We start from the raw sequence: 27,369 nt of genomic DNA, 5'->3' as shown, positions 1-27,369 counted from the left end.
CATGTCCTGTCTCCTCAAGAAGCCTCCCCCGTGGAAGGAACATGTCCCTGGGGCCCCAGCAAGGCGGCCCTCTGACCTGTCCTGGGTGTGGTCTATCCTCCTCATCCACCCAGTGCTCCTGAGATGCTCAGCACAGCAGCAGTTTCTGTCCTAACGCTCGTGGGGTGGGTGGCTGCCAGTGGCTGAGCAGAGGAGTTGTCGTTAAGTTGCTCAGTTGTGTCCATCTCTGTGCGACCCCAGGGACTGTAGCCCATGAGGCTCCACTACCCATGGGATTCCCCAGGCAAGAATGCTGGAGTGGGCTGCCATTTCCTCCTCCAGGGGATCTTCCTGACCCAGGGATCGAACCCAGGTCTCCTGCATTGCAGGCAGACGCTTTACCCTCTGAGCCACCAGGGAACCCCTGGAGCAGAGGAGTTCCTGTTAACTCGCTCAGTTGTGTCCAATTCTGTGCAACCCCAGGGACTGTAGCCCATCAGGCTCCACTGTCCATGGGATTCCCCAGGCAAGAATGCTGGAGTGGGCTGCCATTTCCTCCTCCAGGGGACCTTCCTCACCCAAGGATGGAAACTGCGTCTCCTGAGTCTCCTGCATGGCAGGTGGATTCTTTACGGCTGAGCCACCAGGGAAGCCTGACCAGATGGTACCTTCTGCCGGCAAGTGGGGTGTGAGGGCCAGAGGCCAACTTCTGGCCAAGGAAAAGCCAAACTGTGAGCAAAGTCAGGTCACCTGGCAAATCAACAGCCAGTCACTAATAAGGCTTTAAGGGAAACTGGGTTAGACGTTCTTCTCTGGAGTTTGCAATAACATCAGCTTAGGTACATCACGCTCAGAATTTTAAATCTAAGCCATGTGACTGTGCCACCGGTCAGCTGGCCCAGAGTAAGACATCGTACCTTGAGCAGGATGGTAAAAACCCGCCTGCAGTGCAGGAGACTGGGGTTCGATCCCTGGCTTGGGAAGATCCCCTGGAGAATCCCATGGACAAAGGAGCCTGGCGGGCTACAGTCCACTCACAAAGAGTCCACTCACAAAGAGTCAGACATGCCTAACACACACACACACACACACACACACACACACATATGTTCTTTGAGTCAAGTTTCTTCCTTCTCTGCACATCAGAATTTGACATTGTCTACCTGGTGATAAGTGAACAGTTGCTGTAGACAAATGTTTTCAGAAACTACCAGCAGAGAGCAAGGTAACAAATGCTCCCTGCTCAGTTACAAGCCCCCTCTCCGACCCCACGCCCTGTGGATGCTTGGGCCGGACCTCGGCAGGGCTACACTGCATGCGCCTGTGGCCCCTCTGTGACCCCCACCCAGCAAGGACCCAGGTGAAGAAGCAGGCTCCTCAGCAACGTTACCGCTCAGATTCCAAGGTGGCTCAGAGCAAACCCCCTCTAACGCCCTTCAGTTGAGACTTCACTTGTCCATGGCTCTGCCCACCATGACCCGGCGCCTCCGGTGCCATCTGCCAGCCTGTGCAGGGGACCACTCCTCTGTGCAAGGCCCAGCCTGGCCTTTGGGGGCGCCTCATCCCCCCTCTCTCCATCTCCCCCCTCACCATCCACTCCCTCCTCTGGCTATGGTCCAGCCTGCCTGGGGGACGTGTGCACTCTGGCGAGGGGCAGGGAGCCCACTGCCGCCTGCTATTCTTACTTCCAGAGGCTTCCCCCTGTGTAACCTGCCCTTGGGACTGTCCGGCTAAGTGAGGCTGTGGAAGGTAATTACAGGTTGTTCCTGCTGCCGGGAAAGTCTGTGCAGGAGGTTCTCGGTCCCACAGAGGGTGTCCCCAGGGAGTGGCCACCCTGTGGGGTCCAGGCTGGGCATGAAGCAGGATTTGGATGAAAATAAATTCACCTGATCCTGTTTCTCAGTCATCCAACTGATACACTGAAGCCCTTTCAGATTAAATATCACACTTTCTGCACATGATAAATGAATTCATCCGTACAGCTTCCTCAATACGTATACTGACCATTTCCACCCACCGGTTCTTTTGCTTTTTGCTGATGGCCTTTTCCTCGGTTGAGAGAGACCGTTCTCACTTTGGGTAATGCGAACCAGATTGGAAGCCTACAACTTGCATTCTCTCTCTTCAGCAAAAAGGAGTGCTCCAGCCAATCTTGCTGGTTTTATTTATAGCATTGTATTTCCTGAGAGAAGGCAGGAAAAGTCCGTCTTCCCCGGCTCCTGCGGCTCCTCCCCCGTGGTCCCCCAGCTGCGGCCAGAGCAGGGGCGGGCCGCACGGGTGGGGGCGGAGGGGGCCGGACCGGACCGGTGCCAGGTGCCCCAGCAAATGCGGGATCAGAGGAGGAATTATGTCATCCCGCCGCGGAACGAGTCCAGCGCTTCCGCGTGCGTCTGACTGCCGGCCGCCGGACTCCGCGCATATAAGGGGCGGCCGCGGGATCCAAGCCCAGCTCCTCTGCAGAGCGGGGTTGGGTCTCCTCCTGCAGCCCTTCGTCCCTCGCCGACCCCCTCCCGGCTCTGAGCCAGTCATTCCTGCAGGGTTTCCACGCCAGGTAAGAGCGGCTTCTCCATTGACCAAATCGTTGCGCTGTAGTTTAACTTTTCAGAAAAGTCTTTTTTTTTTTTTTTTTTTTAATTTTATTCTAAGAGGGGAGAAGGAGAAAGTGCAAACTAGTTTTGAAGCAGGCAGGGAGAATTGCCTGCTGACACCTAAGCAGAAACAGGTCTTCACCTCCGCCTCCTGCTGCTCAGTGGCAGAACTAGGGCAGGTGAGCTCCCTTTGGCGTCTTTTCTGCACGGAGGATGCTGTGATCCTGCCCGGATTGCCCATCGCCTGAGGACCCCTGGGGCTTTCCTGAAGGTACCTGCCTGGAATCCTGGGCAGAGGCTTCCGTTTCAGCCACTGAATAGGGTGCTTCCATAAAGTCTGTTACTGGGTGGGGAGGGGGCGGTCGTGAGGAAGAAACTAGTTGTTCCTGAGGATGTGAAAAAATGATGAGAAGTTATAAAGACGCATGCTAAATAGTTTTCATAGCTGAAAAATGTTTCTGAAAGTTTTTAATGAATGGTATTTAGTAAGTCAGTGAAGACTGCCCTGACTGCCCAGGGACTCCAGCTGTTCTTACAAGTCTGGGGGATAATTTGCAGATGAAAAGGCAGCGGGAATTAGCAAATTAGCCTAACTTCTGTGAAGGGAGGTCAGGCTCCTTTGCAGGGGGAGGCTGAGGGCAGTGAGGGGCTCTGTTGAATCACCTCGTTCTTGACCATTGGAAGGTCATATTTCTCAGTAAAGTTTGCGCTGATTGCTGGTATAAGAAGAACTGTAAAAGGTCTTTGCTGATCTTTGTGAAAGTTCTAATGTAATTAGGTGTAACGACATTCTGTTGCAGACAGCTTTCTTTTGGAAAAAACTATAACCTTAAGCCCTAACTGTGTGAAGCGAGGTGTGCAGCGTGGGCGCGTGTGTCCCCGCAGCGTGGCCTACGATAGCAGCGTGTCCTACGATAGCAGCGTGTCCTACGATAGCGTACGTGTTGCCTTTTAACAACGTGGGGCGAGAGAGGCTGGAGCCCCAGCTGCGCCCCTGGTGGTCTCTTTTCTGCTGGGCGACCCCTGAGGCGGGATGGGCCCCCAGGTCCTTTGGGCAGATGTCTGTCTCAGCACCAGAGGGTTTGCTTTTGTTCCTGACAGAGCTCCGTGTGCGTCCTCGGGACTGACGGGGAGCTGAGCCCTCAGGACGTGGGACTCTGTAATTCGGACGGAGCTTGTTGCCAGAGGCAGTGGTCCCGCTGTCTGTCTGTGGGAGACAGAGGACATGCCTGCCCCCCGCTTACTCTGAAATCACTTGTGCAGGACTTACGGAGTGCCAGTGCTGTTCTGAGTCCCTGAGGAGGGTTCACCGCGTGACTCAGTCCTCGGAAGAGTCCTGCTAACGGCAGCCTTTCCGTCTCTCCTACTGGGCTGCGCTTCAGAAGTCTTTACAAACACTGACTTGCTCGGCGGCTCATTTCCCACACTCACCCTGTGAGTGGCTGATTTAAATGCCCCGTCCTCGTTCCACAGAAGGGCGCCTGAGACCGAGGACTCAGGGATGCTTCCCCAGGCAGCACGGTGATGCTGGCACCACAGCGCTGCAGGAGCCTTGCCCGCGGGGCCCGCCCGCCGGCTGGGGGGTGCAGGCGGAACACAGCCAAGCCCTGCACTTGCTGTGGACGGGCTGAAGGCAGGTGTCTGCAGCCTGCAGGGATGGGAGAGTCCTGCTTGGAGCTGCTCCCCAGGCGACGGTCCCCCTCTCAGGGAAAGCCGCTCCTTCTGGAGAGGCTCCTCCAGGGATTTCTTTCTCACTAAGAAGCTCAGGTCCCTTGAAGCCCTAAACAAGCAGGGTAGGGGTCTCGGATTGGTTTCACCTCTGTGGAATGCAGAGTGTTGCTGGAAGGGCCCTGGAGCCCATGCTCGGGGGAGGCAAGGAGGCTGAGGCCAAGACGCGGGGATGCGGAGCAGGGGTTAACCCTGGAGCGGGCTCCCGGCCAGGCTCTGACTTCTGGGCCAGTGTCTGCTGAGCCTGCCAACTGAGAATCCTGAAGAATGGAAAAACAGGCCTCAAGAAAATAGAAAAGCAAAGCAAAAATGATTACTAAGTAGAAGGCTATTTTCTTAGCAGTTATGATCCAGCCAACTAGGTTTACTTTTAACTCATGTACAGTTACTATTTATTCTCTTTAATTAAATCATGTGCAACTTTTTTGGGCTATTTATGCAAAATATCTTTGTAGACTATTTTCCCTAGGCTGATATTTTTCTAAATTTGAAACTTCCTGGGTTTATGTTCTGGCTCTGGGCAAGCACTTAACTTGTTTGAGCCTCCACTTACCCATCTGTAAAATGGCTATGATAATGATCATATCTGTCTCCTAGGTCATTATGAGGATTAAATAATATGAATGCTTAGGACATCACTGGTACAGTGCTTGTTGACAAATGCTAGTCCAATGAATACCAACTTTAGTTACAAAAGCTCATTTGAAAAGCATATTTTCTATCTAGCTTTGCCCACAAATCCATTTGTTTCTGATTTTTATACACAAACTGTTTTTAAATGATCATATGAGTAAAACTTCCAATCCAAATTAGAAGCTGTGGTTATGTTTTCTTAAGTAATAGGGTCTGATTTATCTGCAGGGCTTTGGCTGGGAAGACGCAGGATGCTGTGGCCACTGCTGCTGCTGGCCCTGTGGGCCTGGCCCAGCGCTCAGGGTGAGTGTCGACCCCTGGGTGGACCCCCGGATGTTCTGGTCCAGCGCTCAGGGTGAGTGTGGACCCCCGGGTAGACCCCCGGGTGACCTGGCCTAGCGCTCAGGGTGAGTGTGGACCCCCGGGTGGACCCCCGGGTGTTCTGGGCCAGCGCTCAGGGTGAGTGTGGACCCCCGGGTGGACCCCCGGGTGTTCTGGGCCAGCGCTCAGGGTGAGTGTCGACCCCGGGTGGACCCCCGGGTGTTCTGGCCCAGCGCTCAGGGTGAGTGTGGACCCCGGGGTGTTCTGGCCCAGCGCTCAGGGTGAGTGTGGACCCCCGGGTAGACCCCCGGGTGTTCTGGGCCAGCGCTCAGGGTGAGTGTGGACCCCGGGTGGACCCCCGGGTGTTCTGGTCCAGCGCTCAGGGTGAGTGTGGACCCCGGGGTGTTCTGGCCCAGCGCTCAGGGTGAGTGTGGACCCCCGGGTGGATCCCCGGCTGTTCTGGTCCAGCGCTCAGGGTGAGTGTGGACCCCCGGGTAGACCCCCGGGTGTTCTGGGCCAGCGCTCAGGGTGAGTGTGGACCCCCGGGTGGACCCCCGGGTGTTCTGGTCCAGCACTCAGGGTGAGTGTCGACCCCGGGTGGACCCCCGGGTGTTCTGGCCCAGCGCTCAGGGTGAGTGTGGACCCCGGGGTGTTCTGGCCCAGCGCTCAGGGTGAGTGTGGACCCCCGGGTGGATCCCCGGCTGTTCTGGTCCAGCGCTCAGGGTGAGTGTGGACCCCCGGGTAGACCCCCGGGTGACCTGGCCTAGCGCTCAGGGTGAGTGTGGACCCCCGGGTGGACCCCCGGGTGTTCTGGTCCAGCGCTTAGGGTGAGTGTGGACCCCCGGGTGGACCCCCGGGTGTTCTGGTCCAGCGCTCAGGGTGAGTGTCGACCCCGGGTGGACCCCCGGGTGTTCTGGCCCAGCGCTCAGGGTGAGTGTGGACGCCCCTGGGTGACCTGGGCCCCCAAGATAAGGTTCACCTGCTGGATAAGGGTGGATAAAGCAGAGGCCTGGCTGGAGCACCTCACCCCTTAGGACCTTAACTTAGTTTAAAATAAATCTTCAACTCACTTTTGAGTCCATACAATAGGAAATTTATTTTGGGGAAATTGAGGTTATTAGAGAGAAATACCCTCCCACCTATAGATGCAGCCTTTTGCTGGGCACGTTTTGTCTTCTTTCTTTTTAAAATTGGATTAAAAAAAAAAAAAAAAAAACCGTTTATTTGGTTGTGCCACAAGGCATGTGGATGTCAGTTCCCCAACCAGGGATCAAACCTGTGGCTCGTTTTGGAAGTGCAGACGCTTAACACTGGACGTCCAGGGAAGTTGCTGCCTTTCTTCTGTATTCATACTGAAGTGTTTGGTGTTTTACAGCTTCTATCCTTCCCACATCTTTGCACTTAAAAACATATCTAAATATTTTTCATGTGTCTATTTTCTTAAAACACGATTTTTAATGACTGTAATAGTCCATGAGAAGGTACCCCTCTGTATTTTCAGGCCATTCCCACCTACATTGCACGTTTACATGACTGTAAATGACACCATGGGGAATACTGCTGTGAATACGTACATCCTTGCGTTTGTGATTACATATTAGGATGACTTACCAGAGTAAAATTGCAGAGTCAAAGTCTTTAACGATTTTCAGCATTTTTGACATATGGCCAAATAGCTGTACTGCAGGTAGGAAGAGGAACACTTCTGTCAACAACACCGTGTAATCTAGTGCTTCAATTTGCCAAGTATTAGATACAAGTTGTGCTTTGTTTACACTTTCTGTTCAGAAAATTATTGTGAATGATTTAAAGTGTTAGGATGTTGGTGAGGGCGGACAACCTCTTTCCAGTATTTGGACGGTGGTTAAAACCGTGCGTTTGTGGCCTTGAGGCCCATGGTCTCTCAGATGCTCTCCTGCAGTGTGAGCCCTGAGAGGCAGGATGTATTTCTGAGAAATACAGGGTCCCCACGGGAGGAGTTCAGCTCAGATTATGTCTCGAGGAAGGCGACATCGAAGGCAGCCGCCCCGAAGTGGCGCACCTGCCAGAGGCTTTCCTGGGCACTCGGGTGGGAGACGGAGGGTCTCGCCTGAGCCCCGCTCAGGTGGGGAGCAGAGACGGCAGCACAGCCCTTGTCAGGGAGGTGAAGAGTGGGGACCGGACCGCACTTCCTTTCTCCGTGAAGGCTCGTCTGCTGATCCGCACAGAGAGCCGCTCGCGGGCAAGCCGGGCCTGCGTTGGCGGCCGGGGAGGGCGGGTCAGGCAGCGCCCAGGAGAGGAAGGAGGGGCGGGCTCTCCGGCCTCGCAGGGGCCGCGTGCCAGCCCGCGTGGCGCCCGAGAGGAGGGCCCTGTGCCCCGGCGCCCCTGACCTCCGTGCCCTGCTCCCCGAGCAGCAGGAGACCAGGACGAGGACACCGCCTTCGACCTCTTCAGCATCAGCAACATCAACCGCAAGACCATCGGGGCCAAGCAGTTCCGGGGCCCAGACCCCAGCGTGCCCGCCTACCGCTTCGTCCGCTTTGACTACATCCCGCCGGTGAGCGCGGAGCACCTGGGCCGGATCACCGAGGCCATGCGGCGCAAGGAGGGCTTCTTCCTGACGGCCAGCATGAAGCAGGACCGCCGGTCCCGGGGCACCCTGCTGGCACTGGAGGGCCCGGGCGCCACGCACAGGCAGTTCGAGATCGTGTCCAACGGCCCCGCGGACACCCTGGACCTCACCTACTGGGTGGACGGCACCCAGCACGTCATCTCCCTGGAGGACGTGGGCCTGGCTGACTCCCAGTGGAAGAACGTCACTGTGCAGGTGACCGGAGAGACCTACAGCCTGTACGTGGGCTGCGACCTGATGGACAGCTTCGCGCTGGACGAGCCCTTCTACGAGCACCTGCAGACCGAGAGGAGCCGGATGTACGTGGCCAAGGGCGCAGCCCGCGAGAGCCACTTCCGGGTAGGTCCAGCAGACACTCCCACCCGACCTGGCCGGGAGGGGCGGGATCCTGGGGGGGTGCACACGGGCAGGCTTGAGCGCAAGGAGCACCCGCGCACACCGGCTGGCACGTGCACACACCTTATGCATGCACACACTACACACTGCACACACACGCACCTGCACATACTATACACATGCACAGTGCACACTGCACACATGGACACATGCACACATGTGCACACACTGTACACATGCACACTGCCTGCACGCACACATGTGCAGACACTGTACAATGTGCACACGTGCACACACCACACACTGCACACACACGCACACATGCACATCTGCACACTGCACACACGCACACATGCACACAGGCACTCTCACGTGCACACACACACACTCTGACCCAGAAACCAACAGAGCAGTGGACACAGGCACCTTTCTTAGCTGCACAAATGGTCACCGATCTCCTGACTGAACATTGATCTGATCATCAAGACATCAAATCTGTTCAGCTGTCTCCCAGGGTCCCCAGATTCCAGTTCAGTCCTGACATGACAGGCTGGCAGTAGAGAAAATTAACCATGTTTCCTAAGGAAAGGGCTGTTGATTTATGAGGGAGTGGTTCCACATTCATCTCAGATAAAATACGTTTGCAAGAGGATTTTTTCTGAATGCAAGTATTTAGAAACTGCAGCAGAGGGTTAGGGACTGTTCTCCTCCAGGTGTGTGTGCGTTTTGGAAATAAATGTACATGTTCAGACTCAGCTATTTCAGTAAGAGGCCTAGAGATGCCCCATGTGGTATCTGGTGGTCGCCAGGAAGCCCTCAGCCCAGTGAGACGAGACCCTCACTGTCTCTGGGTGGACTGCCTGCTCTCATAGGTGAGGTATGTTTTGTGGACAGGCAGAGCAGTGCATGTTCCTGCAACCCATGGCCATGTGTGGGAGCCCTGGTCATCCTCAAGGTTCCCAACCGAGAGTGTGGCCTCCATGGTCTGTTCCCTAAACCTGTCTGCACCATCCCTCTCAAGCCCCTTCTCTCAAATGCTCTCCCTTCTTGAGTCAAACCCACATCTGCCTCTGGCCTCAAACGAATCTTTGAACTAAGATACACAGATAACCAATTAACAAGATTTCAGATCTGCGGAGAACAGAAGAAAGCATTCTCTGCTTTAAATTGCATCCTGTATCTTTGAGATGTCGCTTAGTGTGTCCTCAGATGTCTCCTGTTTACCCACTTGGGTTTCTCTCCTTGTACGTGTCTCAGGGTTTGCTGCAGAACGTCTACTTAGTCTTTGAAAACTCTGTGGAGGATCTTCTGAGCAAGAAAGGTTGTCAGCAGAGCCAGGGAGGTAGGTGCCTGGGTCCCTCTGTGGTGGGTCCTCCTCCTGTGGGGAGGGCCATGGAAGGTAAGGGGATGTGTTGGAATACGGTGCCATCCTGGCCTCACCCAGGTGGCTGGTCAACTTGGATGTGTTGACATCTGAAAACAGTACATTGCTTGAAGGATTAACTGTGCATGCATTTCAATTATTCAGTATAATCCATTTTACATGCCAAAAACATCCCTGGCATTTTAACATGATTTTAAATATATGCAACGATGCCAGTCTACTGATGTATGCAGATCTTCTTCATAAGATGACTCCACAACTCTTTGTCAAGCTTGGTTTATGGGAAGTTTTATACTAGTCACAGCTGGTGATACTGCCTTATTATGAAAATGGACCACTTGAACCTTTGACGTAATCCCACGTTATCTGTTAATTACGTTTTGAATTTATATCCAACCATAATTTGTCAACCTTGTCTTGAGTATTTGATATTTGAAGGTCACTATGCTGGGCTTTTTGAATGCAACATATCATTTCATCTTCAAAACCCCCTGAGTTGGGCTCACCTGCTTTCCTCATTTTACAAATAAAGAGGGTGGGGACCAAGAGGGCCTGTTAACTGCCCCCCACCCGGGCTGAGCCCCACAGAGGAGGCTCTCATCTGCCACATGACCCCATTTTCTGATTCACTTTGTTAAAAGGCTTCTTTACATCAACTGTACACAAATATAAATTGTCACTTTATGGATCCACGTGGAAGGATATGGGGTTTGATGTCTGTAACATAGCTTTGCGACCCAGCCCTTGACCCCAGAGTGGGAACTCAGGGCTGAGAATTCAGAGCCCAGGACCTGATCACTGGCTCTGGGGCGTGTGTGCAGCTCGGATGTGTGAGTCCTTCCGTCCGCGGCTGTCTACCTTTCAATCAGTGCATCTTTCAGCTGTTGGTCAGTTGAGTTCAAGGAGGGAAGGAGTTTCAACTGTGATGCTTGGCAGCTTGTGCACCTGGTGGGGCTTTATGATGATCCCACACTTGCTTTCAGCCCCCAGACTCCCCGAGCACTATGGCCGTGACCTTCCACCTGTACTGCCAGCTCCAGCTGAAATGCGGATTGAGGTCCCTCTGGATTAGGTCACAGTCTTTCTGAGGGGTGGTCATAAAAAAGCAAAAGTTTCGAAAAAGCTAAGACAGAGTGAACTGACGTCCGAGAGGACACACGGGAAGAGACGGTGGTCCCAGGACGCAGATGGAGGGAGCCTTGCGTGTCTCCGATCCGAGCTGGGCATCCTTGGGGGCAGTCGCCTGGTGTGCCGGGAATGTCTGGGTGACAGAGGGAGGGAAAGGGAGCACTGACTTTCAGCAAGGGGGCAGGGGTGGGGTAGACGTGGCCCTCAGCCCGGTCTCAGCCCCTCTTGCTGTAGGCTGGGGCGTCCTCTCCTGAGGACGGACTCTGCTCATCTTGCGTGAGGCGGTCCTCGGACTTTGGGGCACTTTTGTTGCCCTATTTTTATTCTTCTGTGTACGACTAGTGATTAATACGCTTATGGCTATATGTGGCTTTCTGGAAAAGGAAATGGCACCCCACTCCAGTACTCTTGCCTGGAAAATCCCATGGACTGAGGAGCCTGGTGGGCTGCAGTCCATGGGGTCGCGAAGAGGCAGACACAACTGAGCGACTTCACTTTCACTTTTCACTTTCATGCATTGGGGAAGGAAATGGCAACCCACTCCAGTGTTCTTGCCTGGAGGATCCCAGGGGCGGGGGAGCCTGGTGGGCTGCAGTCTATGGGGTCGCACAGAGTCGGACACGACTGAAGTGACTTAGCAGCAGCAGCAGCAGAGCGATCAACACACACGCACGTGGCTTGGGGTCTGGTGAGTCTGAGGGAGGCTCTCAAGATCCATGTGAGTTGCAACAAGGATTTACAACCACGTAGTAAACACCCAGTCATAGAGTGCTTGACAGAATTTAACACTGACAAGTCGTAACTCAGTCACGGCGTGTCTCAGACAAGACATGAGCAACTGCAGAGATGACATGGCCTCGGCGACTGTGTCCCAGACGGCTGGCTCCACGGGGAGGCCACGCCTGGTTCAGGACTTTCCCAAATCATTTTTGTCATTAGCGGTGTAGCTATGTGTCCTGTGTTTGGGGACTTCCGAGGCCTGTACCATCTCTGGGCAGTGGGTTCCTAGTCCATAGTCTGAGTTCTGCACTTCAGGGGTCTTCCGAGGCCAGCGGAGAATTGACAAAATTACTCATTTAGCAAGAAAAAAATTTACCTTAATGCAGAACAAGTAGCCAAAAGAAATGGTGTTTAGGATGAAAAAAATGGATTAATTGAGGAGTTGAGAGGGGTTTTCAGAATGTATAGAAATTATAGGATCAGAAACAGATTTGGGGTTTGGGACAAAAATAAGGAATTTATTTAGATAATAAGTTATATAAATAGCTATATAAAAAGAAGAAAAACAGGAGGCTGGTGCCTCTAACCAGTTTGAACATGAGGCAGATGTGTGTCTCTGATGCTTTTGCATTTTTTACCTGAGCTGAACTTCTGCTCTGTGGGTGGCAGTGTCTGAGGCCTGGTCCCCATGGTGTTGTGAGGGGCAGAGTCCTGTGGTGGGGGCAGGGCTGTGGCGGGGACACGGCTGTGATGGGGGCGGGGCTGTGGTGGGGGCGGGGCTGTGGCGGGAACCAGCAGCCAGTTCTCAGGCTCCTGGGAGCCATGCAGCACGAGCGCTCTGAGCAGCACCCGTCGCGCCAGCCGGACTGTGACGGTCCCATGTCCTTCCTGCAGCTGAAACCAATGCCATCAGTGAGAACACAGAGACGCTGCACCTGAGCCCCATGGTCACCATGGAGCACGTGGGCCCGAGTGCAGAGAAGAGCCCAGAGGTGTGTGAGCACTCCTGTGAGGAGCTGGGCAGCATGATCCGAGAGCTCTCGGGGCTGCACGTCATCGTGAACCAGCTCCACGAGAACCTGCGCAAAGTGGTGGGTGCCTAGCCAACGACGCCCCTCTGACCAGGACTAACCGCCAGTAATCATGGGTAACTTCCACTAACCACAACTAACCTCCACTAACCATAACCAACCATGACTGATCTCTGCTAACCATGAGTGACCACCACTAACCATGACTAACCACCACTAACCACGAGTAACTGCCACTATGACTAATCTCTGCTAACCATAAGTGACCACCACTAACCACTAGTAACCACTACTAACCACAACTACCACTAACCATAAGTAACCCACTATGACTAACCAGGACTAATCTCTGCTAACCACGAGTGACCACCATTAACCACAAATAACCTCTACTAACCATGACTAACCACGACTAACCGCCACTAACCACAACTAACCGCCACTAACCATGAGTAACTGGCACTAACCATGACTAATCTCTGCTAACCATGAGTGACCACCACTATTAGTAACCTCCACTAACCACAACTAACCACTAACCATGAGTAACTGGCACTAACCATGACTAATCTCTGTTAACCATGAGTGACCACCACTAACCATTAGTAACCTCCACTAACCACAACTAACCACCACTAACCATGAGTAACTGCCACTAACCACCACCAAGACTAACCATGAGTAACCACCATTAACCACAAATAACCTCCACTAACCATGACTAACCACACTAACCACTAGTAACCACCACTAACCATGAGTAACTGCCACTATGACTAACCACCAAGACTAACCATGAGTAACCACCATTAACCACAAATAACCTCCACTAACCATGACTAACCACAATAACCACTAGTAACCACCACAAACCACAACTAACCACCATTAACCACGAGTAACTGCCACTATGACTAACCACCACTAACCAAGACTAATGATGACTAACCTCTGCTAACCATGAGTAACCACAACTAACTACAAGTAATCTCCACTAAATGACAACCTCCACTAACCACTACTAGCCACAACTAGCCACCACTTACCATGAGTAACCACTAACCACAACTAACCATGACTAACCTCTACTAACCACCACTAATCCAATGAACCTTTACAAACTTCCACTAACTACAAGTCTCCACTAACCATGAGTAACTACCATGAACCACAACTAAGCGCCACAAACTATGACTAACCACCACTAACCATGTGTAACCACCACTAACGTTTACTAACCACCACCAAGCAAGACTAACCATGACTAATCTCTGCTAACCACGAGTAACCACCATTAACCACAAATAACCTCCACAAACTATGACTAACCACAGTAACCACGACTAACCAGCACTAACCACAACTAGCCACTACTCACCATGAGTAATCACTGACCACAACTATGACTCTACGGGCGAGACGCGGGTTCAGTCCCTGGGTCGGAAAGATCTCCTGGAGAAGGAAATGGCAATCCACTCCAGCATTTTTGCCTGGAAAATCCCACGGATGGAGGAGTCTGGTAGGCTGCAGTCCATGGGGTCGCAAAGAGTTGGACACAGCTGAGCGATTTCACAACCATGACAACCTCCACTAACCACAACTAACTACCACTAACCACAACTAGCCACCACTCACCATGAGTAACCACTAACCACAACTATGACTAGCCTCTACTAACTTTCACTGATCCAACTAACTTTTACTAACTTCCACTAACTACAACTAATCTCCACTGACAATGAGTAACCACCGCTAACCACAACTAACCTCCACATATCATGACTAACCACCACTAACCATGTGTAACGTGAGTAACCATCACTAACGTTTACTAACCACCACTAGCCTTTGCTAACCGGAAGTAACCAGCCAGCTCCCTGGACAGAGCCCCAGGTATCTGGTTAGAATGCCGTGAGGAGACTGTGGTAGAAAACGTGCTCACCGGCTACATGGCCTCCTTTGCGAAGCCTCGAACTCAAGGAGATTCATCTCCCAGGAAGCAGGAAGCCCGGATTCAGAGGGCAACCTGTTTAAAGATGGAGTTTGGTGTGGGCGGTGGCTGAGGGTGAAGGCTGCACAGCCCCGCGCGTGCACACTGACGTCCTTTCCTCCCCCTTCCAGTCAAATGACAACCAGTTTCTCTGGGAGCTCATCGGCGGGCCGCCCAAGACCAGGAACGTGTCCGCCTGCTGGCAGGACGGCCGGTTCTTTGCCGAGAATGAGACCTGGGTGGTGGACAGCTGTACCAAGTGCACGTGCAAGGTGAGCCGGACGCGCAGCCCCCGGGGCCGCCCCGGCCTGGGCGCTGACCCCCGGCCCTGCGGGGCCCCCCGACCCCCGGCCCTACAGGGCCCCTGCTAGCCGTGAGCCGGATGTGCAGCCCCTGGGGCAGCCTCGGCCTGGGTGCTGGACCCCCGACCCTGCGTGGCCCCTGCTAGCCCCGCTGACTGCAGGCGCCTTGCGGATGGAGGCCACCCCGAAGGAGTCAGCCCGTGGGTCTGCAGGAGAACCAGGAGGGCCTGGCCAGGGTCGCCCAGTGGTGGGGGACAGGGGGCAGGGCTGGCAGTGCCCCTCCTGTGTCTGATGCCGCTCGGTCCTTCGAGGGCCTCGGGTCCAGCACAGACCCCTGGGGGAGTGTCAGTGCCCACAGCTCGGCAGGCCGTTTGGTTTCCTTGTTCACCCACTCAGTCTCCCCAGGCAGCCTGGACACTGAACATCGCCCGTCCCACCTGTCCCACTGCTGGGCGTGGAGGGCCCCGGGCTTGGTGCTCCGTGTGGGGGTCCCGGGGGGGCACAGTCCAGGGAGCCGCTCCAGCTGAGGGGGGAAATGTCCCCGCGTCTGTGTAACAAGCGGACCCTCCAGATCCTTCCGCTCCGGCTCTTGATCAGCGTTTCTGTTTCTGAACGCATGTAACACAAACACAAGGAAAATGTCGCTTTTCCTCGTAGAAATTTAAGACTGTTTGCCACCAAATCAGCTGCCCGCCCGCGACGTGTGCGGACCCCTGGTTCGTGGAGGGCGAGTGCTGCCCGTCCTGCGTCCATGGTGAGTGCCCGGCGGGTGGGCTGCAGCCTCCGGGCTCCAGGCTCAGCCGTGTCCGTGCGCGTCGTGTGCCGGCTGGTCCCGCGGGAAGCCTGGGGCTTCGGCTGCGGTCCTCGGGGCCAGGGCTCCCGGAGCCTCACATCAACGGGGCCTCCAGGTCCTCTGGAAGCCCCCAGACGCTCACGGCTCCCCGACGGCCTAGTGCCCTCCCTCTGGAAGCCCCCAGATGCTGCTGGCTCCCCGACGGCTTGGTGCCCCTACCTCAGCTGGCCCCCTGCCTTTGGCCCCCAGCCCGGCAGCAGCCAAGCCTCCAAGGCTCCCCGCCCCCTCCCATGTCACCAGCAGCCTTGACTGGACTGGTTGCTTTCTCTGATATGTGCTCTGCGTGTCCTGGTCTGGGGGTCTGCAGGTTGCTGGCCTGGGCGGGGGCTGGGAGCCCCTGGCGATGGGCAGGGCTCTACCTCTCCATGAAAATGTAGCGCTTCTGGGCTTCAGGGTGATGATGCCCGTGACCCAGGGTGAGTTTTACGATGAAAATGCAGCACGAGGTATACAAACGTGCATGGCAGGCACTGGTGTTTCTCGGCAGGAAATTTCCTTTTTATTTAACTTGTTCCCATTTAGAGTATTTGGAACTAATTTTAGCGTCCTGTCATTTCAACCCCAAATTGAAGTTTCACTGCTGCATGTAAACCAGCAAACAGCTGTTAGAGTGGAAATAGCTCACGTCCTGGTGGCCCCAATGACAGCTCTATTGCAGAGTTGGCGTCTCCTCTGAGAGGCCCTCAGGGTCTCCCACGGACTCCTCCCTGCCAGAGGTCACTGGGTGTCCGGGCAAGCTCCTCGTGCGCCCCCTTCCCTTTCTTGGGGTCCGCTCCCGCACTTCGACCCTGGGACAGACGTGTCTGCGCACCTCCTGCGTCCACCTAGGGACTCTGCTCGGACTCCAGAGCTGGCCTCCCGTGCAGTGGGCCCCTGGGGTCTGACGGACAGTGGTATCCCCGTGCAGACGGCGAGGAAGGCTGGTCCCCGTGGGCGGAGTGGACGGAGTGCTCAGCCACCTGCGGGTCGGGCACCCAGCAGCGGGGCCGCTCCTGTGACGTCACCAGCAACACCTGCCTGGGGCCGTCCATCCAGACACGGGCCTGCAGCCTGGGCAGGTGCGACCACCGCAGTGAGTGTCAGGCGCGCCCCGGGTCCTGGGGGTCCCGGGGGCCTTCCCCCCGGTCCGGGCCTCCTGCTGCCGGGGCTCTTCCCTGCCTGGTTGGTGGGAAACTCCTGGGAGGGCCCAGCCTGCTCTCTGCTGAGCCCTCTGAGCTCCGATGTGCTTGCCCCCTGCGCTAGTCCGGCAGGACGGCGGCTGGAGCCACTGGTCGCCGTGGTCCTCCTGCTCAGTGACCTGCGGCGTCGGCAACGTCACCCGTATCCGCCTCTGCAACTCGCCAGTGCCGCAGATGGGGGGCCGGAGCTGCAAGGGCAGCGGCCGTGAGACCAAGGCCTGCCAGGGCCCGCCCTGCCCGGGTGAGTGGACACGGAGCGGCCCGGCCCCGGGCCAGCTTTCCACAGGACGCGGGCTGAGCCGGCTGGGCGCCCGAAGCCCCTTGTGTGGCTGGTGTCTTCGTTCAGAGACCCAACTGAGAACGAGTGCAGATCCCGTCCCCGCATGACCTTGCTGTCCTCCCGCCCCCAGTGGATGGCCGGTGGAGCCCCTGGTCCCCGTGGTCGGCCTGCACAGTCACCTGTGCTGGAGGGATCCGTGAGCGGACACGCGTCTGCAACAGCCCCGAGCCCCAGCACGGGGGCAAGGACTGCGTGGGGGACGTCAAGGAGCAGCAGATGTGTAACAGGAAGAGCTGCCCCATAGGTGGGTGTACGGGGTGGGGATCTGCCCGGCAGGTGGGTGTGCCTGGCGGGTGGGTGTGCAGGCACTCCACTCCATCCAGGACGCCCAGCAGGTGGGTGTGCCCAGTAGGTGGGTGTGCCTGCCAGGTGGGTGTGCCCAATGGGTGGGTGTGCAGTGTGTGGAGCCCCCCGGCACGTGGGTGTGCGGGGTGGGGAGCCACCTGGCACGTGGGTGTGCCTGGTGGGTGGGTGTGCCCAGCAGGTGGGTGTGCAGGCACACCACCCCATCCAGGATGCCCAGCAGATGGGTGTGCCCATCAGGTGGGTGTGCCCGTCAGGTGGGTGTGCCCATCAGATGGGTGTGCCCATCAGATGGGTGTGCGGCGTGGCTCCTTGGCCCTCTGCCTCTCGGCCCCCAGGCACCTGCTGTGGGCCTGGACGCTTCTGCTGCAGGCATCTCTGAGGCCACCACTGGGTGCTGCTCCTGGACGGCCGCGAGCCTCACTGTCTCCTCCCTCCCTGCAGACGGCTGCCTGTCCAACCCCTGCTTCCCCGGAGCTGAGTGCAGCAGCTTCCCCGACGGCTCCTGGTCCTGCGGCTCCTGCCCGGGGGGCTTCCTGGGCAACGGCACCCACTGCGAGGACCTGGACGAGGTGGGTGCCCTTCCCCAGGCTGCGGGGCAGCCCACGGGGTCTGGGGCCCAGGCTCATGTCCACCCTGTCGGTCCCACAGTGCGCCGTGGTCACAGACGTGTGCTTCGCAACCAGCAAGGCACACCGCTGTGTCAACACCAACCCCGGCTACCACTGCCTGCCCTGCCCGCCGCGCTACAAGGGGAACCAGCCCTTTGGTGTCGGCCTGGAGGCGGCCAGGACTGAGAAGCAGGTGAGCCGCTGTCTTAGAGGCTTGAGGACCATCAGGTGGGCTGGGACGGAGAGGGGCGGGCAGCATGCGGAGGGACCGCTTACTCTGCGGGGAGCAGGGCCCGGGGGGCTGAGTGTCCGCACAGCATCCCGAGGGCCCAGGTGAGGAGCTGCGGCCTTGCTGTGACCCCTGGCATCACCAAGGCTGGGGCGGGCTGTGCCCCTGCTCTGGCACCACTGAAAGCTCAGGCCCTTCCGGGGAGCGCAGCCCTGGGGGTCTGGACAGACCTGGGCTCCCAGGTCCCCCCATCAGGGTCAGGGTCAGCGTGCGCCCTCGCCTCCCCAGGTGTGTGAGCCCGAGAACCCCTGCAAGGACAAGACCCACAGCTGCCACCGGCACGCCGAGTGCATCTACCTGGGCCACTTCAGCGACCCCATGTACAAGTGCGAGTGCCAGACGGGCTACGCGGGTGACGGGCTCATCTGCGGGGAGGACTCAGACCTGGACGGCTGGCCCAACAAGAACCTGGTGTGCGCCACCAACGCCACGTACCACTGCGTCAAGGTGTGGGTGCCCTGCAGCCGCGTGCCTGCCCCAGACGCCGACGGGGACTGCGGAGGGGCGGGGAACACCAGGCCACCCACCGGCACCCCCCCAAGGCATCTGCCCGGGGCTTTCTGCAAATTCCAGGGGTCTTTCTGGAGAAGTAGCTCATTGTTGGAATTGGTAGAGGACAGAGCGCCTGATACACGTTTATTGACCGAAATCAGAGAGGGTTGAAGTCAGTGAATAGGGGCGATGGGTGGTGCTGGCCCTCGGCTCCTGGCCCACCCCTGCAGTGGAATGACCCTGGGCAGCCCCTTGGCCGGTCAGAGGTCGTCACTGGTGCCCGGAGCTTTGAGGGAGGAGCCAGGTGGGGCCTGGTCCCGTCCTGTGTTTTCCTTCTGTCCGGTTCCCGTGGTCTGGGCTCTTCACCGGGATCCAGGGCTCCAGACACAGGCTTCCTTTCTCTCCTCACGGGCGGTGCTGACGTCAGGCCTCAGGCAGCCCCCGGGGGGACACGCAGAGCCCTGCCTGGCCGTGAGGTCTCCGCGGTGCGGCTTCCTCAAGCTCCACCAGCTGTGCCCTTCCGGCTTCCTCCTGAGGGCATGGGGCTCGGGGATGTTTTCATAACATCTGCTTCCTCCTCTCACAGGATAACTGCCCCCTCCTGCCCAACTCAGGGCAGGAAGACTTCGACAAGGACGGCATCGGGGATGCCTGCGACGACGACGACGACAACGACGGCGTCACGGATGAGAAGGTGGGGGGCTCCGAGCGCCCGGGGTGCTCGGAAGGTCACTGTGAACCACCGGGACTTCTCTCCCCATGAGGCTGAGAGTCACCGGGAGAATCCTGTGGTTTCCACCGCACGTTAGCCAGCCAGGCGTGCAGCCACGTGGGCTGCTCTACTTAGAACGCTTTCGATAGCTTACTTTTACTTATCCATCCTCCTTCTGGGGCAGCGGTGCGAGTGATGCAGGGCTGTCTCTTCAAGGAGAGATGCTATCACTCACTGCCTTGATAGCAGAATCTTATTGTTCAGTTGCTCAGTCATGTCCGACTCTGCAACCCCATGGACTGCAGCACACCGGGCCTCCCTGTCCATCACCAACTCCTGGACCTTGCTCAAAGTCATGTCCATTGAGTCAGTGATGCCGTCAAACCATCTCATCCTCTGCCGTCCCCTTCTCCTCCTGCCTTCAATCTTTCCCAGCATCAGGGTCTTTTCCAATGAGTCAGTTCTTCACGTCAGGTGGCCAAAGGACTGGAGCTTCAGCTTCAGCATCAGTCCTTCCAATGACTATTCAGGGCTGATTTCCTTTTGGATGGACTGGTTGGATCTCCTTGCAGTCCAAGGGACTCTCCATTTCCCGAAAGTGTTGTAGCAGACATATGTGATCTAACGTATTCAGTCATGATTCAGACACAGACACAGAGCAGCTAAGTTTTGTTTGCGGGTTCACTTCCATTGATGCATTAACTCTTTGGATCTTTCATTCCCTCAACATCGACATGTCTATCGTCACCATCTATGTGTCTGTCCTCACCGTGATATACATACTGTATCACCTTTACCATGCTGCTGCTAAGTCGCTTCAGTCGTGTCGGACTCTGTGCGACCCCATAGACGGCAGCCCACCACGCTCCCCCATCCCTGGGATTCTCCAAGCAAGAACACTGGAGTGGGAATCTCAAAATTTTTCATATGGATGGACTGTGTAAATAATTATAAAATGACTTGATGTCAAGAAATTGTAGGTAGAGCTTCCTGGCTGTATTTCTACCCTGGTTATCTTGATCTGCTTTAAATACACGACTTGGAGGTGCCCAGTCCTGTTATGAGTAACCCAGCAAGCGTCTCTACGCTGTTGCTGGAATTCTTCCCTCGATTTTTTTCTAGGACAACTGCCAGCTTCTCTTCAACCCCCGTCAGTTCGACTACGACAAAGACGAGGTCGGGGACCGGTGCGACAACTGCCCGTATGTTCACAACCCGGCCCAGATCGACACGGACAACAACGGGGAGGGTGACGCCTGCTCCGTGGACATCGACGGGGACGGTGAGTGGGCCCGCCCGCGGCTGCAGACGCCGCAGGCTCTGTGCTGGCTGGGGGAGCTCCGCCCCATGTTAACTAGCACACGACGTCCGAGTCATGTCTCCGCTCACGAGACCATCCCCCTCCAGCCCCTCTTCCCCGGGGCCTCGGACCCCCCGTGGGAAACAGCGCACCTGCAGCTTCCTTTCCCGACCATGTCCTGCCAGCCCTGGTGTCTTCTCTCATGCCCACTGTTCACAGCCCCAGGAGCCCAGCACCCTGCCCTGAACAAACCAAGCTTCTGAGAAGGGTCTCCCGGACCCCCTGTGTTTCCCCAGCGATCTGCTTCCAGGCGTCACTGAGCTGTCCATTGCAAAGACCCCGCCAGGGCTTCACCTTAGACACTGGAAACTTCTGATGGCATCAAGCCTTTTAAGTGGTGCCCGTGGGCCTGACCCGGCACCCACCCCCAGCACGGCCTCGCCCTGAGCACCTGCAGCCCGGTCAGCAGCCTGCCAGACTCACACCTACTCCCCCGTCTGCCTGCCCCCAACTGTGCTGTCTCCAGGCTGCTCTCTTGCTGCCACTTGGCATCTCACTGACCGGCTTCTATCAGCGCAGGATGGCGTCTGCCCAGGCTGCTCTAGAGGGCTTTTCCTGGAGATGAGGCATCTCTTCCTGTCCTCCATCTGTGACGTCCAAGCCCTGTATGCGTCAGGGTCCTTCCCCTGACTCTCCCCACCTCCCGGGAACCCCCATCTCCCAGGACCCCCACCTGCCAGTACCCCTGCCTGCCAGGACTCCCTACCTCCCAGGACCCCCCACCTCTCAGGACCCCCTACCTCCTAGGAACCCCCACTTCCCAGGACCCCTCATCACCTCTCAGGACCCCCCACCCAATACCTCCCCCAACCTGCCAGGACCCCCTCACCTCCTGGGATCCCCCACATGTCAGGTTAATTCATAGTTTTCATAACTTGGATGAAATTCATGGTCTACTTTCAGATTTCTGGGTATAAGGTACTGCATCTGAGCCCCATCAGTGTCTGTCCTGGTTGGTTTCCTAGTAATGTAGGAAATGGGTGAGTTCGTGGAGCCCAGGTGGCTGGCCAGTCCCCAGCAGCTCAATGTAGATTTTCTGAGTGGATGTTGGGGCAAACAGTCAGCGTGAAGATGCAGATATTTACTCTGCAGTGACTCGCGTGCTGACCCTCGGTGTGCCTCACCATCCAGAGACCTCCAAGAGTTGGTTCTGCTTTAAACTAAGGGTATTTTCCTTTTAATGGGAAATCTGCCATGAATCTAATAATCTTCGCATTTTATGATTTCTTAGATTTCTTTTTTATTAAACCAAAGTTTGGCTGTATGTTGTTTAATGCAGTAAGCCAAGCAGTGCCCCTTCTCTAAACCCCGTGCACCCTGTTCTCCCTGCATCCCACAGATGTCTTCAATGAGCGAGACAACTGTCCCTATGTCTACAACACCGACCAGCGGGACACCGACGGGGACGGCGTGGGTGACCACTGTGACAACTGTCCGCTGGTGCACAACCCCGACCAGGTAAGGGGCGGGGCGACTGATCAGGGCGTCGCGAGGTGCAGGGGTCGAGGGGTCATCACAGACTGCGTGGCCTGCTGGTTTTCCACGCGCTCTGCCTGGACGTGACAGACAGGCTGCTCAATCGTTTTAACTGAAAACGCTGACTGAACTCGAGCCCAAGCATGACTGCATCTCACTGGCCCCCATCCAGACAGTAGGTGCCTCTGCCCCGCTGTGCGTGGGAGCAAGTCTCCCAGTCAGCTCGGTGTTTCCCTGAAGCAGGCAGTGGAATTGGCTGCTTTTCCAGGTTGGCCTCTGGAAGCCACAGTGGGAATGGAACGTGCTGATGTAGTTCATAGAGCATGCTGGAGAAAGGACATTGTCAGAAAGGACCTGATTCCATGGCAGCTAATGCTTTCCAGTCCCCCTTAAGGAGAGCGAGCCCCTGTAGGGGGTGGGTTAGATGCAGAGACGCCTGGACCCCAGTGCCCGTTCTGATGTTGGTGGGTTGTCTCAGGAGGCCGTCTCCTCTCTGCGGTCATGGCTCGCGTTGGGTGAGGTGGGCCAGGCTGCATGCGCTCTGCGACTTCAACCAGCATCTGTTTCGCTGGGCAGAGGCTCAGTGCCGCTGTCCCCGATCTCTGCCTCCCAGACCGACGTGGACAACGACCTCGTGGGAGACCAGTGTGACAACAACGAGGACATCGACGAAGACGGCCACCAGAACAACCAGGACAACTGCCCCTACATCCCCAACGCCAACCAGGCCGACCATGACCGCGACGGCCAGGGCGACGCCTGCGACTCGGACGACGACAACGATGGGGTCCCCGACGACAGGGACAACTGCCGGCTGGTCGCCAACCCCGACCAGGAGGACTCAGATGGTAGGTGACCCCCGCAGGGCAGTGGGGCCGCAGGGACGTGAGGTGTTGGACGAAAAGAGCTCTTCAGCCCTAGTGGTCCCCGGGGAGAGGGTCTGGAGGGCCCGGAGCCCAGGGCGGCTCAGGGTCTCAGGTGACGCAGCAGGGGCACAGCAGAGGACCAGGTGTCCTCTGGCGTCTGCTGGAGGCTGACCCAAGTGCTGGCGGAGGGCACGCAGCTGCCCTGGACGAGACGGAGGTGGGGGCAGGGAGGATGGAGCCCACTGACCCAGAGGCACATGGAGACTCACTGGCTGAAGGGCAGCTCCAAGGACACCCGGCCGCGAGCAGCACAGAGCTCCTTCTTGACAAGAGGACTGGCGGCTTCTGTCCCCACAGCTGGGCCTGCGGGAGGGCTTGGCTGGTGCCGGGGGTGGTTGGGGTGGAGGCGAGGCCGGTGCTCAGGGATGTCTTCAGGGCTGTGGACACTCCCGCCAGCTAGAGCACAGGCCTGTCTCCCAGAGCGCAGAATGTGTGCCTCTGAGGGGAATGGAGGGACCCTGTGCCTCTGAGGGGAACTGAGGGGCCATCTGCTTCTGAGCGGAACTGAGGGGCCGTGTGCCTCTGAGCAGAACTGAGGGGCCATCTGCTTCTGAGCGGAACTGAGGGGCCGTGTGCCTCTGAGGGGAACTGAGGACCGTGTGAGGGATGTGACGGAAACTTGGTTGAACTCGGTATCTTTTCTCCCTCTAAGGCAGCAGGCGCTCCGACAGGGTGATTTAGTGAGTGGTCATCTGGATTGTCACCGTTAGCATGGACTGCATACCCATGAGATCTCAGCAGGCATCTCTCCATAAGCCAGGCTGGTCCGTGGCCCCCAGCCCCACCCCTGGGAAAACTGACAAGATGCCCCCCAAAAGCGGAAGTCCATTTCTCCCCAGGGAGACCATTTTTCATCAGAGAGTTCTGCCCTCAAGGCCAAGCAGATTGCGGGCGGGGCAACTGAGGTAGTAGCAAAGGTTCTGAAGACATTCAGAGGGAAAAGTTGGAAATTCAGCTTGACTTCCCCTGGCAAGGTTCAGGTTTTGTATCCCAATTTCAAGTTCAGAATGAAAAGAAATGGCTCTCACGGGAGCTCACATATGGCAAGCTTCACTGCAGTGTTATCAGAGCGACGTTTTGAGAAGAGAGTCCAGGCTCCTCCTCAGGGTGTTGGGGCAAAACGTCAGCAATTGCAGGCGCTGATCCAGAAAGCACTGCCAAGCCCTTGGCCTCAGAGTTTCAGAGACTCATGTACTAAGTCTTCTCAGACCCAGAGAGGCAGACGGCGAGCCCTTACTTTGCTTTTCCCTCTGCTCTTCCTTGGCGACAGGCGACGGGCGTGGGGACGCTTGTAAAGACGACTTCGACAACGACAGTATTCCTGATATTGACGACGTGTGTCCCGAGAACAACGCCATCAGCGAGACAGACTTCCGGAACTTCCAGATGGTCCACTTGGACCCCAAGGGCACCACTCAGATTGATCCCAACTGGGTCATTCGCCATCAAGGCAAAGAGCTGGTGCAGACAGCCAACTCCGACCCTGGCATCGCTGTTGGTGAGCCTCAGCATATGCGCCGTGGAGCACGCAAGCTTGCCTTTTCAGACTGAGGGGACGGAGCAGTGGGTCTCTCTGGTAGCTCCCACCCTCCCTTGGTTTGCCAACCATCTTCCTAAGTATTTGTGATGGAAGAGCTCGGGGAAGGGCGTCTTTGCCTCTCCAGTCTCTGAGATCTCATATTCAGCAGGCCCTTTTATTTTACGGGTTCTGTGTTTATTACCTAAGGCAGTGAAGGCCTCCCGTAACTTTAGAAAGATTAAGTTCCCTCAGTGCCCTAACCGCCCAGGAACAGGGCTGCGGTTGGATGGAAGGGAAGAGCCCTCTCTGCCGGTGTCCAGGGGTCCCCTAGAAGGCTGTTTCTGACGACAGATGTTCCCTGCGGCCTCAGGTTTCGACGAGTTCGGGTCTGTCGACTTCAGCGGCACGTTCTACGTGAACACGGACCGTGACGACGACTACGCGGGCTTTGTCTTCGGCTACCAGTCCAGCAGCCGCTTCTACGTGGTGATGTGGAAGCAGGTGACGCAGACCTACTGGGAGGACCAGCCCACCCGGGCCTACGGCTACTCGGGGGTGTCCCTCAAGGTGGTGAACTCCACCACGGGCACGGGTGAGCACCTGAGGAACGCCCTGTGGCACACGGGCAACACAGAGGGACAGGTGAGCACGGCTCCTCCCGGCGGGCGGCTGCCCCGGCCCTCGCGAGAGCAGTCCCGGCCCCTCGCGAGAGCAGTCCCGGCCCCTCGCGAGAGCAGTCCCGGCCCCTCGCGAGAGCAGCCCCGGCCCCTCGCGAGAGCAGCCCCGGCCCCTCGCGAGAGCAGTCCCGGCCCCTCGCGAGAGCAGCCCCGGCCCTCGCGAGAGCTGCCCCGGCCCCTCGCGAGAGCTGCCCCGGCCCCTCGCGAGAGCAGTCCCGGCCCCTCGCGAGAGCTGCCCCGGCCCCTCGCGAGAGCAGTCCCGGCCCTCGCGAGAGCAGCCCCGGCCCTCGCGAGAAAAACAGCCCCGGCTCTGTTTATGTTCATTTCACCTCAGCCAGTCAGGGTGAGCCACTCGGTCGCAGCCGACCCTTTGCGACCCCAGGGACTGTAGCCCACCTAGCTCCTCTGTCCATGGGATTCTCCAGGCAAGAACACTGGAGTGGGTGTCACTCCTTTCTCCAGAGGATCTTTCTGAGCCAAGGCTCGAACCCAAGTCTCCTGCATTGCAGGCAGACTCTTTACCATCTGAGCCACCAGGGAAGCTCAGGTAATTACAATACTCTCGCTTATTAAAGATGCCGTGCCTGGTGCTTTTATAAACACCACTGGAGAACCTCTTGCACGTGAAGCATAGGTCTGTGCCCTATAGAAAAGGGCTCCAAAGTCTCGGTCCTGCATTGGGAAAGCAGAGACCCAGAGCTCAGCCCGGTGGCTCCTCACACTGAACGGCACAGCCCCGGTCAGCGGGCTTTGCTTACGCTAAGGTTCACGCTATGGGATTCGTCAGAGGGAGACCTGGCCACCCGCGCGCGGGTGTTTCTCGTCCCAGGGATGTTCTGTGTCCCTTTTGGTGCTCTAAAGCCACACTTAAGGCTCAGGGAGCCAGTTGTTCTTAGAGTGATGCTCTCCCTCAGGTTCGCACTCTATGGCACGACCCCAAGAATATCGGCTGGAAGGACTACACTGCCTACCGGTGGCATCTGACCCACAGGCCTAAGACAGGCTACATAAGGTAGGGGGAGGGAGGCTTGCTGCCCGCTGCATTTCTGCCCAGCACTTGTCCATTTCAGAAATGTCTTTCCACTGCACGGCGTCCCCAGATGAATCAGCTGAAGGGATTCTGCCCTGTGTGCTGCTCCCTGGATTTTCCCACTTTAAATGCTTCTCTTTCCTGTCCAGCATCTTCTGCACATCACTTTAAAAAAAAAAGAAAGAAAGTAAAAAGCCAAAACAAAACTATTGAAGAGGAGACCAAACTTGTTGTAATAAGCCAGAAGGGGGTAAGCATCTCCCTTATAGGAGGGAAAGTGCAGTTGAAGTGCTGTGTCTTTGTGGATTAGCACGTGATTCCTTTGCACAGGCTCCTGCTTATTTCTGATTTGTGAACAGCTGAGTCCAAGACTCATCTCCAACAAAACTTTGACAAAGCAGTCCAGCAGAATCTCGTCCTCTCGGCATGACAGCATTTTTAATCAGTTTTGATTAAAGCACAGTGACTTAAATTAAAGCTTTTTGCAGAGTTGGACTTAGTGCACAGGCCGGTCTGATGCTCCACCAGGAGTGTGCGTGCGTGTGCTCTGTGACAACAGACAGATCTGAGAAGGGGCGGTGCAGGTTGGCTGCAGGGACTGTTCCGGGGGGAGTCCCTGCTTCTCCACTCGTGAGCCCCTCCCCTACCAGGGAGCTTCAGAGCCTCTGTGCACGTGGGGTAGAGCCTGTGCTTACGTGTCAGTCAGCATACGGTTCTTGAGGAGGCAGGTGGGCACAAGGCTTTCATGCAGTATGAAGGCCAGAAGCCTGCTGCCAGGGCGAGGGTTAGAGTTAGGGTCAGGGTCGGTGTTAGAGTCAGGGTTAGGGTTAGCGTTAAGGTCAAGTTAGGGTC

The 27,369-nt window shown here is 56.7% G+C and overlaps 1 protein-coding gene across 3 annotated transcripts in view; it reads left to right on the top strand.

Annotated features, from left to right (window-relative positions):
* Window positions 1-2,168: 2,168 nt before the first annotated feature.
* The window catches only part of THBS2 (thrombospondin 2), a 29,894-nt gene continuing 4,693 nt past the window's right edge, over window positions 2,169-27,369 (top strand). Inside the window, exons 1-20 of one of the 3 annotated variants that reach the window (XM_086316722.1) lie at window positions 2,169-2,530; window positions 5,157-5,231; window positions 7,643-8,199; window positions 9,454-9,538; window positions 12,323-12,519; window positions 14,581-14,721; window positions 15,409-15,505; window positions 16,512-16,676; window positions 16,847-17,023; window positions 17,193-17,366; window positions 17,870-17,997; window positions 18,077-18,229; window positions 18,554-18,772; window positions 19,404-19,511; window positions 20,652-20,811; window positions 22,229-22,347; window positions 22,979-23,213; window positions 24,562-24,789; window positions 25,181-25,452; window positions 26,402-26,499. In XM_086316722.1, the coding sequence (XP_086172848.1) occupies window positions 5,180-5,231; window positions 7,643-8,199; window positions 9,454-9,538; window positions 12,323-12,519; window positions 14,581-14,721; window positions 15,409-15,505; window positions 16,512-16,676; window positions 16,847-17,023; window positions 17,193-17,366; window positions 17,870-17,997; window positions 18,077-18,229; window positions 18,554-18,772; window positions 19,404-19,511; window positions 20,652-20,811; window positions 22,229-22,347; window positions 22,979-23,213; window positions 24,562-24,789; window positions 25,181-25,452; window positions 26,402-26,499 (3,365 nt within the window). In that variant the 5' untranslated portion in view covers window positions 2,169-2,530; window positions 5,157-5,179. Of the gene's footprint in view, window positions 2,531-3,886; window positions 4,002-5,156; window positions 5,232-6,158; window positions 6,180-7,642; window positions 8,200-9,453; window positions 9,539-12,322; window positions 12,520-14,580; window positions 14,722-15,408; window positions 15,506-16,511; window positions 16,677-16,846; window positions 17,024-17,192; window positions 17,367-17,869; window positions 17,998-18,076; window positions 18,230-18,553; window positions 18,773-19,403; window positions 19,512-20,651; window positions 20,812-22,228; window positions 22,348-22,978; window positions 23,214-24,561; window positions 24,790-25,180; window positions 25,453-26,401; window positions 26,500-27,369 lie in introns of those variants that run through there. The other 2 variants (XM_086316723.1, XM_086316724.1) reach the window with 2 other exon arrangements.

Source organism: Bos grunniens, chromosome 9, assembly GCF_055505025.1.
Source record: "Bos grunniens cultivar Pamir isolate PY7600 chromosome 9, Bosgru_T2T1.0, whole genome shotgun sequence".
Classification (NCBI taxonomy): domain Eukaryota; kingdom Metazoa; phylum Chordata; class Mammalia; order Artiodactyla; family Bovidae; genus Bos; species Bos grunniens.
This window is presented reverse-complemented; position numbering and strand designations above follow the sequence as displayed.